The 15,592-nt window shown below is 31.0% G+C and overlaps 1 protein-coding gene across 1 annotated transcript; it reads left to right on the top strand.

Moving 5' to 3' along the window:
• The first annotated feature begins 233 nt into the window (after window positions 1-233).
• On the top strand, window positions 234-15,101 carry LOC111626043 (40S ribosomal protein S27). The gene is made up of 4 exons (XM_023369324.1): window positions 234-365; window positions 3,905-4,013; window positions 9,434-9,544; window positions 14,929-15,101. The coding sequence occupies exons 1-4, from the start codon at window positions 234-236 to the stop codon at window positions 14,955-14,957; spliced, it is 381 nt and encodes a 126-aa protein (XP_023225092.1). The 3' UTR covers window positions 14,958-15,101.
• The last annotated feature ends 491 nt before the right edge of the window (window positions 15,102-15,592 follow it).

The following is a 15,592-nucleotide window of genomic DNA, read 5'->3' as shown; positions in this document are numbered from 1 at the left end:
ACAAATGGCGTATTTTAAACATACTTCATTAAATAATAAACTTTTTAAAAGATAGTCTCATCGTGTCATTTCTATAACAAATTATTAAAAAATCTTTCCATAGTGACCACATGATGATCTATTAGCCAATCAAAAGTAACAATCTAATGAGCTCATTATTTAGAAAGTGTTATTGCTCATCTAACATACATACAATTTATCTTTTGTTATATCAAATTTGTGGAATTAAAGAAATGAATGTCAAGGGCTGCATCACATCAATCATCAATCATCAAAACAATATTAAAGTGCCTGTTACTAAAGGAAGACCGCAAGAAAGTCTTTTAAGAGACAATAGTGTGTTTACTCATAATGTAGCGTATAAAGTAATTTTATAAAGAAAGATTTTAATAATATTTTAAAGGCCTAAATTTGTTTGTGTAAGTGAATTCTCTATAACTCCTACTTTTTTTGGTCCCCTTCAGGTGGAATTTTGTTCTGTTGCTCTTTGTTACAACAGATAATATTTCTACAGATTAAGTAGTTTATATTAACAACTGTTTGAATTTCTTGAAATCTCTACTCTTCTCAATTCTTCAATTTATACTTTCTCATAAAAAAATATTCCATCATGCCTGATGGGAATTTCTAGTCAGTAAATAAGTCTGATTTACAATTATAAAGACTAAAACCAAAAATAAGTTTTTTGAAGTCTGTTAAATATTCTTTCACTATCACCATAACAGTTTACATTAGCAAAGTGACCTTTCTTTATAGGCTATTTCTGCATCCATATGTATCTAAATTGTTTAAAAAGTTCCTGTAATGTTAATTTATATAAATTTCTTTGCAAAACATTTTTCTGCCATTACTTTTGGCCAAAAGATAAAGGTCTAAAACTCGACTTCATTAAAATAATTGCCTAAATATAGTTCAAAGAATCCAGTGTAAAAATATTTCTTTATATTTTCATTATTTATAATAATAATAAATTATTTTCAGTGTGAGTCACAAATGGTACATGATGGGTGGAATTTAAAAAGTACAGAAAAAAATTGTTGTGAACCTTTGGTTACACAAAAAAAGGATCCAACCAAACGATCGCCTTAATCATTCAGGCTATAAATAATTATAGACTGAATAATTAAGCCGATCGTTTAGTTGATTATCAGTATATTGGGCTTAAGGAAATTTATTATATATACAAAAGGAGGGCCTATTATAATCACTCATTATAAATATAGTCTTTCTAAAGCTAATTTTAAATGCACAGCATCTGACAAATAGTGTACACATTTTAGGAAAAAAGTGAAAAAAGTTATTACATAACAAACGTGTTAAACTACACTACTGTACCTTACTTCATAATGTAAGAAACATACAGATTTGTCCCTGAGTTAAACTTAAGCATTCTAAAATGTAGTCAAAGATGAGTCAATGCAATGGCATGCCTCTGCACAGTTAAAAATTTCACAGCCACTTTTGTGCAAAATTTTGATTAATAAAAAAATAAATATTGAATTGTCATGATAAATGAGAATGTAATTTGCAAGAGAAATTGAATTGGTAAAGATGGTGAAATTGAGTTAGCTCTGATGCTTTGGTTTAAGTGCATTTTTTTCACATTTTGATCAACTAATTTTAATTACTTTTACTTTTAAAAGTAATATTGAGAACTCTAAATTTTGTAGATGTAATAAACAAAAAATGATTACCAAGTAACAAATATTTTTTATCATATTGTTCTATTTCTGCTTTATGAATTAATAGTAATTATAAATACTAAAATAAACTGAAAAGTAATTTTTTTCTATTTAACTTTTTGTTTGTTAATGACATATATTGATATGGGTTTAAAAATTGATCATTTAGTTTTCTGAAAGTTAATAGAGATGGAGACATTATTACTTATTAATTTCATAAGATATACACATGCTTGCTTTAACTTTTATCAGTTATGGATTGATACAAAGAAAATGGATGGAGAGAAACTAGAATTGAGGTATGTGTATGTGTGTGTCTTTGAAAAATCAGCAGCAGATAAAAATCACAGTATATAAAGGATATTTCAAAACAAAAGTAGAGAAATTGATAAAATAATAATTTTTTTTAAATTTCAATCAACATTGTAGAATGTATTATTACAGGCCCATCTTTTATTTAACAACATATAAAATAATAATTATTCCAAGGCTTATGTTTTTTTTTCATGTTTAAGGTAGTTAATCAATTTGGTCTTTGAATGACTTGTTTAGCTCTGAAGATGCTCTAGGTGACTTTATATAGAGGAAAAGCTATTTTGATTAGTTCCTAACTGGGAGTTAGTCAGTAGATAAGCCACATAATTTCAATGACGCGGATTATCTAGTAATATTAACTTGCTGAAAGAAGTTGCTGGCCTGCGTTCAGCTCCCATTTCAAACAGATAACCTGCAGGTTATCTAAATGAATTGTGATATTTTATTTACATAAATTCAGGGCTGTGGAGTTGGAGTCATGGAGTTTTGGTGTTTGTCAGAGTCGTCAAAAATCCGCCGACTCCGACTCCCATTTACTTACCAACTTGTTATGTACAGTGGAACCCCGGTTAACGAACTTAATCCGTTCCGCGACTCCGTTCGTTAACCGAAGCAATTTTTCCCATAGAAATTAATGCAAATGCAATTAATTCGTTCTAGTCTCTGAAATTTTTGTCATTTTATTTGAAATATACAGTAATTTTCTTTGATGAAAATGTAAGAAAACGTAGTATCTATCGTTACAGCAACAAACATGTAAACTTTGTTTAATAATACCTTCGTTTGTTGTAGTTGGTGGCAGAAAATTGAACATATACGAACCTTAATGATTAGAAGGGGAATCCCCTTCAAAAAAATAATGAGTAGCACTTCATCGGAAGAAGATTCTTCGAGTCGAAGTCTCTTTCGGTAAAAACCCACCAGTGGCTAAGTGGTCTTCATACCTTGAACACGGGGAGTTCGTTCGTGGGTTCACACCTTGCTGAGACGGGCTGGCTACGTGGAGTTTTCCGGGATTTATCCACGTCTGTAATGCCTAAATAGGGGCCAGTTTCCCTTAAAAACACCTCCCAGAAGGCATTTCATCCTAGTCAGATCACCCGAGTGTTGCGTTGCCATAACTTAACCTGTCCTGCATTGTTCTCAAATATTTTCGTGTTCACCTCATTGACCTGCGTGGGCGATCCCGAATATTTTCGTGTTTGCATTGGAACGTTTTTGATACTAAATGTTGCTATGCGTCACAATTTTTATATTAAAACGAACTTTTGGAATATAATTTTTTTCGTTTTTATATTTTTAATACATTTATTTTCTTTGTGCAACATAAAAAAAGAATTTTTAGCGACACAGTAAACACGATTATTATTTTAAAAAAAATTTTGTTAGGCTTAACATCGATGAAAATTCAACATGGTGTCACAGGCAACAGAGAAAAATTTCAACATCTAATGGGTTAATGAAATATAAATGTCAGATAACTAAATTAGATAAAATCAAAAGCTTAATTTAAGCTGTATAATCTGCTGATTAAGGTTATTTCAAAAATAGTTCAAATTTTATAGAAATAAATGTCTTTCTGTAATGATTTACAATTTGCGTATTACAAATTTTTTTAAATTAATTTTTATTAGAACCTTTTCATTGTATTATTCAAATGTCATAGTGAAATATTTTATTTATTTATTAGTCAAATATTTGAATAATAAACTTAATTTTATTTTCATTATAAGAATTGGAATGTCAGATAGACATGACATTAAATATATTAAGAATTTATTTTTGTTTTTATGGTAATTGTATATGATAAACTAATACAAAATAAAATTATTTATTTGGAGCTATTTATAATTACAAATCAATTTAATGGAAAAATATTAATTTAAATTAATTTCACTTTTTTTTAGTTGGCTAAGGATTTACTCCATCCGTCTCCAGCTGAAGAGAGGAGAAAATGCAAACTTAAGAGGCTTGTTCAGCATCCTAATTCATTCTTTATGGATGTAAAATGTCCAGGTGAAGTCCTATTTTTTTTTTAATTTTGTGAAACAGATTTAATTGTCAAATGAATTTGATTTATAAATATCCAATTTATTTAAAAGATAAATTAAATACAGATTAAAAAATTAAGTCTTGATTTGTAAAATGATTTGCATCAATCTTTAACTGTGGGGAAAGTAAAAGCTAAAATGCATCTTTTAGGTACAGGTGCTCCCCTACTTACAAAAAGATTAGGTTCCTGAGGTTCTGTTGTAAGGTGAAAACTAACCTAGAAAGTCCATTTGTACACACAGTAATCACTTATTATTGTTTGATCCTTCAATGTACTTAATAAAATATGTTACACTCATTAACCAGCTCTCTACTACTTGGTAGCAGGTGTTTCAAATGCAGTTTTTTTTTTTACCTAGTTTTATAATGTTCACTTTAGTTTTCATGGTAATAGTGACACTTCTCACATTTAGCTCCATTGTTAAGGGTGCATCCAGAATCACTGTTTTCCAGTTCTACATGTTCCTTGTTCTGCCAGTTATTGAAGGTCATTGTTGATAAGACTCTCACCAGAAACCTATGGTAACTCCTCAATATTCTGTTCGTCTACATATCCTAGTCCTGCTGTATCAATTAGGTTGAGTTTGATCAACCTAACAATATTGCGATAGGCTCTTCTCATTTGAGAATTCTTGGATACCTTCAGCCATAACTTCTTCCACACTTCGTTCATGCATTTATCAGTTAATTCTTGCCAAGCAATCATATTATATATGAATTAATGAAATGCCGCATAAATTTTGAGCTTTTTTTAAGTTTCAAGCAGACCGTGTTATATCGAATCAGCGTTAAGCGGGATCTTACTGTATTTATTACCGGCCAAAAACCAACTTTAAAGCTACAGCGTGGGTGGCAAGAGAACTTCACAATCTGCATGAAACTTAAAATTTAGATGTACAGTCAAATTGTTAGCAAGTTAAAAATTTGTAAATAGGGAAGAGGCTATTATACACTTTTTTCTTTGCACTATATGTGTATTTTGGTGTTTTCATGTCTGAAGCATATTATTGGAGGAGAAGAATATGGGTTATAACTAACTAGTAGCCCGGGATGCCCCCTAATGGGCGTTCCAGCAGCATTACAAATTCCTGAGGCATGTTTAATGCACTTAATATATGAAAGTTGTGTGCGCTTAATGTTTAAAAGTTTGATGCAGTTAATATATATAAATGTATACAATTCTTCATCTTAGAAACTAAACTTAAAATATCAATACACAAACAGCAAACAGTATTTATACATGAGAAAGTGAAGCTATTCTTTACTCAAAATTGTTCAAATAAATAGAATTAATGTGATTTAAAAAATCAAGTATAAATATATACAAATCTTCATGTTAAAAAGTAATGTTAACAGATCAATACACAGCAAATAGTATTTCTGTATTATGGACTGAAGATATTCTTTAGCTGTATTCTGTATTCCATCATTTATCCCATCATAAAACTTCTGTATACACAACATTTTTGGTAAAAAAAAAAAAGTATTATTATTTGGAATCAATTTGCCTTGTTGTGTCATTTTGTCTTCTGTGTTGTTTTGCTTCTGCCTGCCTGTGCAACATTGCAGATCTCAGCTCTTGAGTTTCATTCTGCAAGTATCCACGTGTTGATTGTGCTGTTCTCTGTAATGTTTCCTGCGCATGTCTCTCCCTTTGTCTCACAGCAGCGGCAGCTTTACGTTCCCCCACAGTGGCATATTTCTTTGGTCGTGCCATGAAAGGTTTCTATTATTATATTACCTTAACTATTTCAAACCTTATCGTTTTTATCGTAGTGGTTCAAATCTATCTGGTTTTTCGTTATTCGCCCCCTAGTGAACATTACAGGCATTCCGTGACAATAATAAATTCCTATTACAAATATATTGAATTATTTATATTGTTATATATTGGGCAAATAATAATTTATTGGCCAAATGAATAATAATAATTTATATTGTTAATTTGAATGTTTGAAATATGACATACGATAGGGGCACCTCTAGTGTCCGTTATCAAACGGTTACGGGACAGACACCCGTTGAATGGGTTATATATATATATGATGCATCAAATATTCGGTTACTATTCAGCTGAATACCTAATACCTTAAAAAAGGAGTAAGAAATAACAAAAACACAGTAAATTAATCATTTTGGTAACTTTTATTAATGTTGAACATACATTTCAAGTTCAAGAAAGTGCAATTTTTTGCTTATTTATGTAAAAGATCAAAGGAAAAGTAATATAATTAAGTTATTTTTTAAGAGATCAAAAAAAGGTAACAAATCAAATGAAAACTACCTACTTATTATATAGTTTAGTCATCTATATACTCGTATATAAAAGAACAAGTCCTGATAGGATAATTAACGTAGAGCCAAAACTACTGGTGCTAGAAACTTAAAAATTTGAGTGTGTGTTCTTTTTGTAAATTTTAGGCATACTAAGAAAAGATTTTATGAAATTCAACCCTAAAGAGTTGAAAAGGGTAAAAAATTTGTATGAAAAGTTTTACTGTGTGGGCATGTTAGATCAAAACTTAGGTCATAAAATGTGAAAAAAATAACGATCTGTAAAGCGTTTTTATGAAATAATCCCTTATTATAAACTTGGAAATTAAATTAACTTTTGTTTCATTGTACAAAATTATTTATCATAACTGAAATTCCAGACAATTTGGAAGCCTGAACGGCTCCAGGCTTTTGCCCATGCACACTAAGGGTGCGACTATACAGACGCGAGCGAGCGAATTTTCCAAGCGAGCGAGAATATGTGGCGAGAAGAGTCGAGAAGCGATAAATATCAAAACCTGTCAGATATGTGCGAGAACCAGAAATTCGCTCTCGTCAGCGTTATTTCTCGCTTCTCATTTGTGCATGGTTTTCCTTTGCGAAAACTAAATCGCTTGCAACCTCTCGCTCGCTCTAAATTCGCGTCTGCATAGTCGCACCCTAAGTGACTTTCATTACAAGCATTTAGCTTTCCGAAATCTATGAGAACAATTATTTGGCATTGGCGGCCGCAAATTTCACGCCAATAAGCTACCTCGACTTGTCCAATTATGTTATCAACTCAATTTCATATTTATTTTCCATAGCAGGAACAAACATTTTCTCAGTAGCATTTTAGTGATGAATCCAGACTTGATTTAGAAAACAATTATTGCAGAGCAAGGCTGTGTGTGTCATTCAGGAAAGAGCAAATCCTTCATGTATTTAGGACATATATAAAATACAGTATGGCTTGCAGCTTGGTATCATGCTAGAAGACCTCTAGTTACATTCATGGAATGCTGTAGGTAGTGATGAGATTCTTGTCATGTTCTTTTCTACCTCGAACAATGCTCAAGAACAATATTTCTTCAAAATATACAAGCAATACAGGAAATCCTCATTAGTTCAAGGTTTGGGGCAAAATATTTGCAACTTCAAACTATCCAAGATTTACATATTTTTGTACAATATGCCATGTAACTGATGTAATTTATTACGCAAATGGAATATAGCTACTTATACAGAATGCTATTTTTGTTTAATAATAATAATATAAATGAACTGCAGGTAACCAGCACATGCCCAGTGAGAACTTCATAGATCGCCAGATAGGCTTTATAAAAACTAAAGCAGAATTCCTCGAAATGTAGCCAAAATTATTTTTAAAGTGGCCCAAAAAGTAGTTGCCTAGAGTCCTACAAATATCTCACTTTGGGATTGCAAGATTGGGTTACTTGTGTAATCCTGAAACCCAGCCAAATTTTATGAAATTAGAAATGGTGGTAGTCCATATGTAAGATGACATCCGAAAATGTATTATTGTAAAAGCAAAGCCATATTGACCAGATTATAGTTGTTCTTGGTCTGTTGTTGTTCTCTTATAGCATGGGAGGCACTTCAATCTAAACAAAGGAGTTAATGTATGCATGTAACAGTTTGGATAGAATTTTCACTTTGAATTTTGAAATACAGTGGAACCTCAATATATGACCTTAATCCATTCCTAATGTTTGGACTTATACCGAATAGGACGTATACCAAACCAACTTTTCCCATAAGAAGTAATGTAAAAATGATTAATCCGTTCTCATGAAAAAACATGGCTGGCTTTAAACACCTCACTTTCCCTGCTAGTTCATGCTTGATTTTTCATGATCAGCATGTATCTTTTTAGCTTTCTTGCAAATAATTGCTTCTCCGATACGATGTCACCGGCACACTGTTTTTCAGTTATCCAAAGCAAAAGCAATTTCTCAACATGATCTAATGTCTTCGATCTCTGTTTAGAAATTGATTTAACTTCTTTTGCAACGTTAGCAGATTTAATAATGTCTTTATTTTTCGCAATTGTTGATATCGGCGTTCTCGGAATACGGTATGCAACAGTTAAATCTTGACCACACATACCACCTTAATATTCCTCAACAATCTTTTTTCAGTTCCATTGTGATTCTAGTCATTTCTTTAGTTTTCTGTTGCTTTTCACTTACCTTTTTGCAATTCATGATTAATAAAAATAATAAAATTTTACTTACAAATTAAAATCAGAAGAAATTTAACAAAGTTATAAACTGTGGCACCGCGAACATCTAGCCTGGTCTAGTATACCGATAGTGCTACTTGTTCATAGATGGCACGTATAATTGAATTAAGTCGTATACAGAGCAAAATTTGTTTTATCCAAACAGGACGTATTCTAAAGCAGACGTATACTGAGGTACCACTGTAGCTGTATTTCAAACTAACTGAATTCTTTAACACTTAACTCCTTAACTGTATCTCCAGCCAAGACAAAAGTAGTTATGAAGTAATTGGGATTTCGAACTATTTGAGTTCAAATTAACAAGGATTTCCTGTATAATGATTACCATTATTTTTAGTGTTTTTAATCATTTGGAAATCCTTACTTGACTGTCTTTCTTAAACTCTGTCTTCCATGGACATGATTGTTCTAGGCACAATTTGAAGAGACATTTAGAGATTGTCTAATCCTGCAACAATTTAAGCATTTTACAAATGCATGTTGAAATATGCTAAATATCTCACAAGAAGTTATTGACTATTTAATAAAGAGCATGGATGCTTTAATGTATTAATGTGTGGTCACTTTGTGGCCTAACATATCTTATTAAATAAACTAATTAATATTCAAATTTATTTAAAAAACTACTCATTTATTTGAAATATTGACATAATGTAAATTGATAAGTTCTATAGTTATCTATTTCTTGGCATTGCATTTTTGACAAATGTATATTGAATGTAAATTTTAAAAAATTTACTGGGGAAGAATACAACTGAAGACATAATTGTAAAATAAATTTTTTTATCTATCCTTTTTAAAATGTATAATCTGAAATAATAAAGCATATATTCAAACAAGTTAGTAAACAAGTTTTTTATTACAGGATGCTACAAAATTACAACTGTATTTAGTCATGCACAGACTGTAGTTTTGTGTGTAGGCTGCTCAACAGTTCTTTGTCAGCCTACAGGAGGACGAGCTAGATTGACAGAAGGCAAGTATTTATTTAATAACTAACATTTTATTTTAAAGGATGGTTTTCTTTTTATAGAGTAAAATTACATATAATCAAAATGTAAATTGCTATAATACAAATTCTGTGCAATGATTTCAAAAAATTTGTATGGAAACTTTTAATATATTTAAAATAAAAGTATTGTAAACCAGAAATACACATTTAGTTTCCTCACAATTATATAAATGAAATAATGGGAGAGGAGGAAAAACTTATTATAATAATTTACAATATTTTGATATCTGAAATAATGATCCAGAGAGATGTGATTGCAGATATTGTGCAATAAACAATGCTCGAGAGATATCAGTATCTGAGGTTAAATGAAAGTATATTACATATGTAAAACTAAATGTGAATTTCTGATTTACAATATTTTTATTTGCAATGAAAATTTTATAAAACTTGAAACAAATTTATTATATTCATTTATGTAGAAAATTATTAACTGCAGTAAATCCTGGATTTTCCAAACACAGACATATACACACTTATTAAACCTGAAGCACCTGAGACAGAGAACAATTACCAACAAAATTTCATTTTGCTTGTGATTACCAACAAAATTTCATTTTGCTTGTGATTGTTGTCTCAGGTAATAGTTTTTGAATTTTATTGGGTTGTCCAAAAAGTTGTGGGTTTTATGAAATTTGATAAAATTACAAGTATGTCATATTAGTGTAATTTATAGTTAATTTGAAAGATAAAGGGGAAAAATTTTAGAAAAATTAATGCATTATTGGTTTTTCTTATGAATTAAAAAAAATAATTATTAACATTGTTTGCAATTTGATCAAATGGAAAATGCTGCAGCAATTGCTAGGAAAATTGTTAATTTTATGGTGAAGATGCTGCAACAAAATGTGGCTAAATATTGGTTGAAGACTTTATAAATGGGAAATGAGCAATTATTTATTGACATCATCACAATACTGGGCTGTAATTTTTAACTTTATTTAATTTAAAATATATGCTCGCCACCTTAAATTAGTAGTGTCTTGCCCTTGTACATCATAATTTTCCTGTTAGATAGATGACCAGCATGACTATTACTAACTCCTTTCAGGGGAAAATTTTTGAATTGAAATAATATGACTTCTGGTTTGCATCAGAGATTCATATATCGTTAATTGGGGCCTCCTGCCCCTGTGGTTCCCATATCTGGTATCATCTTTCATTTATCTAACTGTTATCGAGATTAAGGAGACAGAAGGACAACAGTGGGAATTTATAAGTATATAATTTTTTCAAATTGCAGTCCAAAAAAATGATGATTTTTGGGCAGGGAATATCTTCAACTATTGACAACGATTTGCTGAGTGTTACAGTTGAAAATAACTCTAGACTTGTCTAGGAACTTAAACTTTCAAGTTCCAAAGTCAACACTTTTTACAGAATTAAAAGGAATTAGACTATGTAAATCACTTGAATGTTTGGGTCTCTCATCAGTTAAAGCTCAGGTATCTGAAAGAAGCAATTACTCAAAAGTGGCTTTGCATTAAGCAACAGATGAGAAATTGTATTCTATCAAGACAGTGCACATCCTCGTGGTATTTTTCACCTGAAAATTAAATAACAAATTTAAATGGGAAACAATGATGCATCCATTTGCCTAATTTTCACTTGTTTCAATCCTTACAAAACTTTATACAATGAAAACTTTTCAGAACAGATGTAAGAAAGCACTTTAAAGAATTCTTTGATGGACGAGATCCAGATTTTCAATACAATAAGATTTGTAGATTAAAGAAAGGTAGCAAAAAGTACTTGATAACAATGGTAAATACATTGAATGAAAAAGTAATTATAAAGTTCTGAAGCTTCTCTTCAAAAATCTAGAATTTCTGGATTTTGAATTGTGTTGTCCAGAAACTGGACAGGACAATCCAATATTTTAAGTGTTGCAGTTATTAAAATCAGATAATTTATATTTTTTATATGTATTCTGTGTTTGAAAGCTTCATCAAATTGGCTTTCCTCAAGTAGATTATTTAATATTGCACATTTGATTGTTTAATATTCTAAATCAGATCTACTTTTTATTACAGTTATGGATACTATTTACTTCATTGCTAACAATGCTTATAATTATGTAATCAAGTATTTATTTTATGAAAAGGCTTAATCTTGAGAAAATATATATATTGAAATGAAAAGAATGTTAACATTGCTTTTTGTCATTTCTCTACCTAATGTGTAAAATAAATTTAATGTGCACACTTTTTTACTCAGTTTAAGCTATTTTTATTTTTTGTAGATAAACTACAGCTATTACCATTAATACTTAATTATACACTCATGTTTGTGAAAATTGCAACACCACGAAGGAATTGTCAGAAATTAATTACTGATAGTGGTACAAATAAACAATCAAATTTACAAGACAAAAAAAGAAAAAGAACATCGGAAATAAGTACTTTGTGTGTCCGCCACACTGAGCAATGGAAGCTTGTACATGTCGTGGCATTGAATCATACAGGCTCTGAATGTAATCCTGGAGCATGGCATTCCAGATGGCTTTGACTTGACGTCAAAGTTCAGTCTTATTCTGTGCCCCACCAGCTGTACAAGCAAGTCGCTGACCAATGAAATCCCAGATATGCTTGATGGGCGACATATCTGGGGAATAAACAGGCCATGAAAGAAGCAAAACTTGTTGTGCACTGAAGAAGGCTTCTGCATTCTGAGAAATATGTGCACAGGCATTATCCTGCTGAAATACAGCACCTGGAATGCATCGAAGAAGGGGGAGGACCTCTGGCTTCATAATTTCCCCGTATGTAGTAATCACTGTTGAGGTTGCCCGCAATGTGCATCGACAATTATACCCAATAGCTCCCCACACCATGATGCCAGGTGTTTATGTGGTATAATGCTGGATAACACATTGTGAGAGCAGACGTTCCCCTCTGTAACATCTGACACGTACTCTTCCATCATTGTACTTCAGATTGTAGCGAGATTTGTTGGAAAAAACAACTTGTTGCCACTGGGCACGCCATGTGCTGTGTTGCTGAGCACATTGAAGTCAAAGGCGTCTGTGAATCAGCGAGTGGGGAATCCTGCATAGAGGAACCCTTGCACGCAGTTCATGCTGCAGCAAACAGTAACAAACCGTGGAGCTAGACAACAAAACATCTGTAGCTGTGCTCCAACATTGTGCTAACACGAGAGGATGCTGTATGGTCCATCACAGCCATGTGGATTAGGTGTCTGTTGTCCCATACCATTGTGCTATTGCTTGCCCCACTGCCAAGTTTTCGCCTTATTTGGTTCTCCTCTGTCCATTTCTTCCAAACACGCATCACTGTTGTGGCATTACACTGCGTGCAGGCTGCGATTTCTCGATACGAAAATCCACCCTCTCGCATACCGATGATGTGGCCTCATACGAACTCCATTAGTTGTTGGTATGGCTTCCTCAGCTTTTGACGAGGCATATTGACCAACAATAAAACTTTTACCACAGACAGAGGAAGATAAATGGATTTTAATGCATCTTTACAGTCCTTTATATACCTGGAACAAGTGGCTGTTAAGGAGATGGTTCTCATTCTATGCATGTGCAATCACTTTGTAATTCTCTTCATTTGCATGTCTTACCTCATTCCTTCATTACATTTCCTGTAATGAAGGAATTTTCACAAACATGAGTGTCTGTACACATTATATATATATAATCAGGAATTCTTATATTGAAATGTGCTCAGTAACATACTGCATCAAAAAGATATTAATATAAAAAGTTTACCAATTCAAGTATCCAATTGGAATATTTTGAAAAATATCTTGTACATCTTCAATAAAATGACTTCTTGTATTAAAGAAAAATCTAAAATGATATTTCATCTATCAAAATAGTTTCTGCATAAAATTATTTCACTTGAATGAAATCATTTTATAGAAGTTCTGAATTTTATGTATTATTTTAATCAAAAGTTTTGAAAATATTTTAAGGTTTGCTTCACTGTATATGAGCAGTTTTATAACTTTCAAGTTAATTCCAATGTCCCTGGCATGAAGCAAGCAGCAATTTTATGGTAATATTTGGTGTTTACGAAATTTTAAGCATGGATGAAACCAAATTGGTTATATTTGTTATATGTTGATTGTTTAATTAACAGACTGTTTGATTTAAGAAACTAACTTCTGATCCATAATATGCGTTTCTGATAATGCAAAATATTAATTTTTCTATTGTAATTTTCAATAGTATTAGTTCATACTACTAAATACTTTCTAGCATATTCAATTTTTAGAGCAAGCAGTCCAGTTTGCATCCGAATAAACTATTAAGATAAGCATCTTGTTCTGTGAAATGGATAAATATTTGATGATGATACTCTTTTGCTAGTTCTTTCAGAAACTATCTGAACTTCGTTTTATTGATTTATCTTTCAAGTAAGAATTGCATAACAATTGTCTACTTATCGCTTTTTGTTGACAATTTGTTTTGAATCTACAATATTTTCTTTTTCTGGTATCCTTCTTAATGTATAAGATTTTCTCATAAACCATATTTATCCTGTTCTGAGGATTCCAAATTTGTTTTTCTGCATTCAATAATATAAATGTCTTAAATATTTCACTTTTTATACCATGTTTAAGAATTCTTTAAATTTACTTTCATGGCTAATTGTGTGTCATGGTTTATTCTCAAGTATAAATATTGCTATTTAATCTACAGTGATAATTTATTATTTAGTGAAGAAAAGTAGATTTCTTTTTGTGTGAAGTGATGAATTATGCCAAACTCAACACAAGAATTATTTATGGTTTTCATTAACAATATCATTAACGGTATATCCATTTAATAGTGTAATAAGAGTTCCTCAAGATATGTTAATGAGCCATCAGTGGCTGAGTGGGTGAAATCACAGACCTGTATTTAGTTGGTTGCCTGTTGTTTAGGCTCAAATATACAATCTACATAGTTTTCTGGATTTCAAGTGTCTGTTTAAATAGGAACCAGTTTCCTATAGAAAGTTCTCCCAAGAAGCACTCCTTGGTAGATTGATTACCCATGTGTTGTATGTCTTATCCATTAACCTAAATCCGTGATATAGTTAGATATCACGAGTGTAGTTATTCCATTAATAAATTTCGAATTTTTAAAATCAATTAGATAATTTTGCCTATTATATAAATTAAGTTTTAATTTCAATTCAAATGGAAACTATATGAAAAAATTTTATATTTAAATTTTTTATGTAATTCATAGATGAAATAATATATAAAATTGTTGAAATATGTGTAAAAAGAAATGAGTAAGCATTTTAAAAAAATCAATTAACAACAAAGTGAATTATCAAGGCAAAAATTTTAGTAGCAATTTGTTTTAATCATAATTTTCCCGTTTTTAGGTTGCTCGTATAGGAAAAAGCAGCACTGAAATGTTATGGAAGAATTAAAAAAAAAATTTCCCCGATAATGGAAGCAGTGTTAAGATTCTACGATATGTTACGTTTGTGGAATCTGCAATGTTTTTATGTACAGATGCCTATCTAGGTGTACAATAAAATATGTCTGAAGGGGACGTTTGGTTTTCGTTTCTTTGTTTTTAAAAANGCCTTTTAAACAATAGGTAGTCTGTTAGCGTTGGTCAGTAGTAGTCCAAATTCAATACAAACGTTTGTTTCTTGAAAATTTGATCACGATTTAAATACAGTATTTACTTTTAATATTATCGATATGTCATCGAAAAGAAAGCGTGTTGTATTATCATTAAAAGACAAATTAAAGTATTTGTTTCGATTATCCGGATTTTTCCTTATCCGGACTACCTTCATCCCTAATTAGTCCGGATAATCGAGGTTCTACTGTATATAAAATTGTTGAAATATGTGTAAAAAGAAATGAGTAAGCATTTTAAAAAAATCAATTAACAACAAAGTGAATTATCAAGGCAAAAATTTTAGTAGCAATTTGTTTTAATCATAATTTTCCCGTTTTTAGGTTGCTCGTATAGGAAAAAGCAGCACTGAAATGTTATGGAAGAATTAAAAAAAAAATTTCCCCGATAATGGA

The sequence above is a fragment of the Centruroides sculpturatus genome, unplaced genomic scaffold (assembly GCF_000671375.1).
Source record: "Centruroides sculpturatus isolate CEXI.00-Female unplaced genomic scaffold, Cexi_2.0 scaffold22, whole genome shotgun sequence".
Taxonomy (NCBI): Eukaryota; Metazoa; Arthropoda; class Arachnida; order Scorpiones; family Buthidae; genus Centruroides; species Centruroides sculpturatus.
This window is presented reverse-complemented; position numbering and strand designations above follow the sequence as displayed.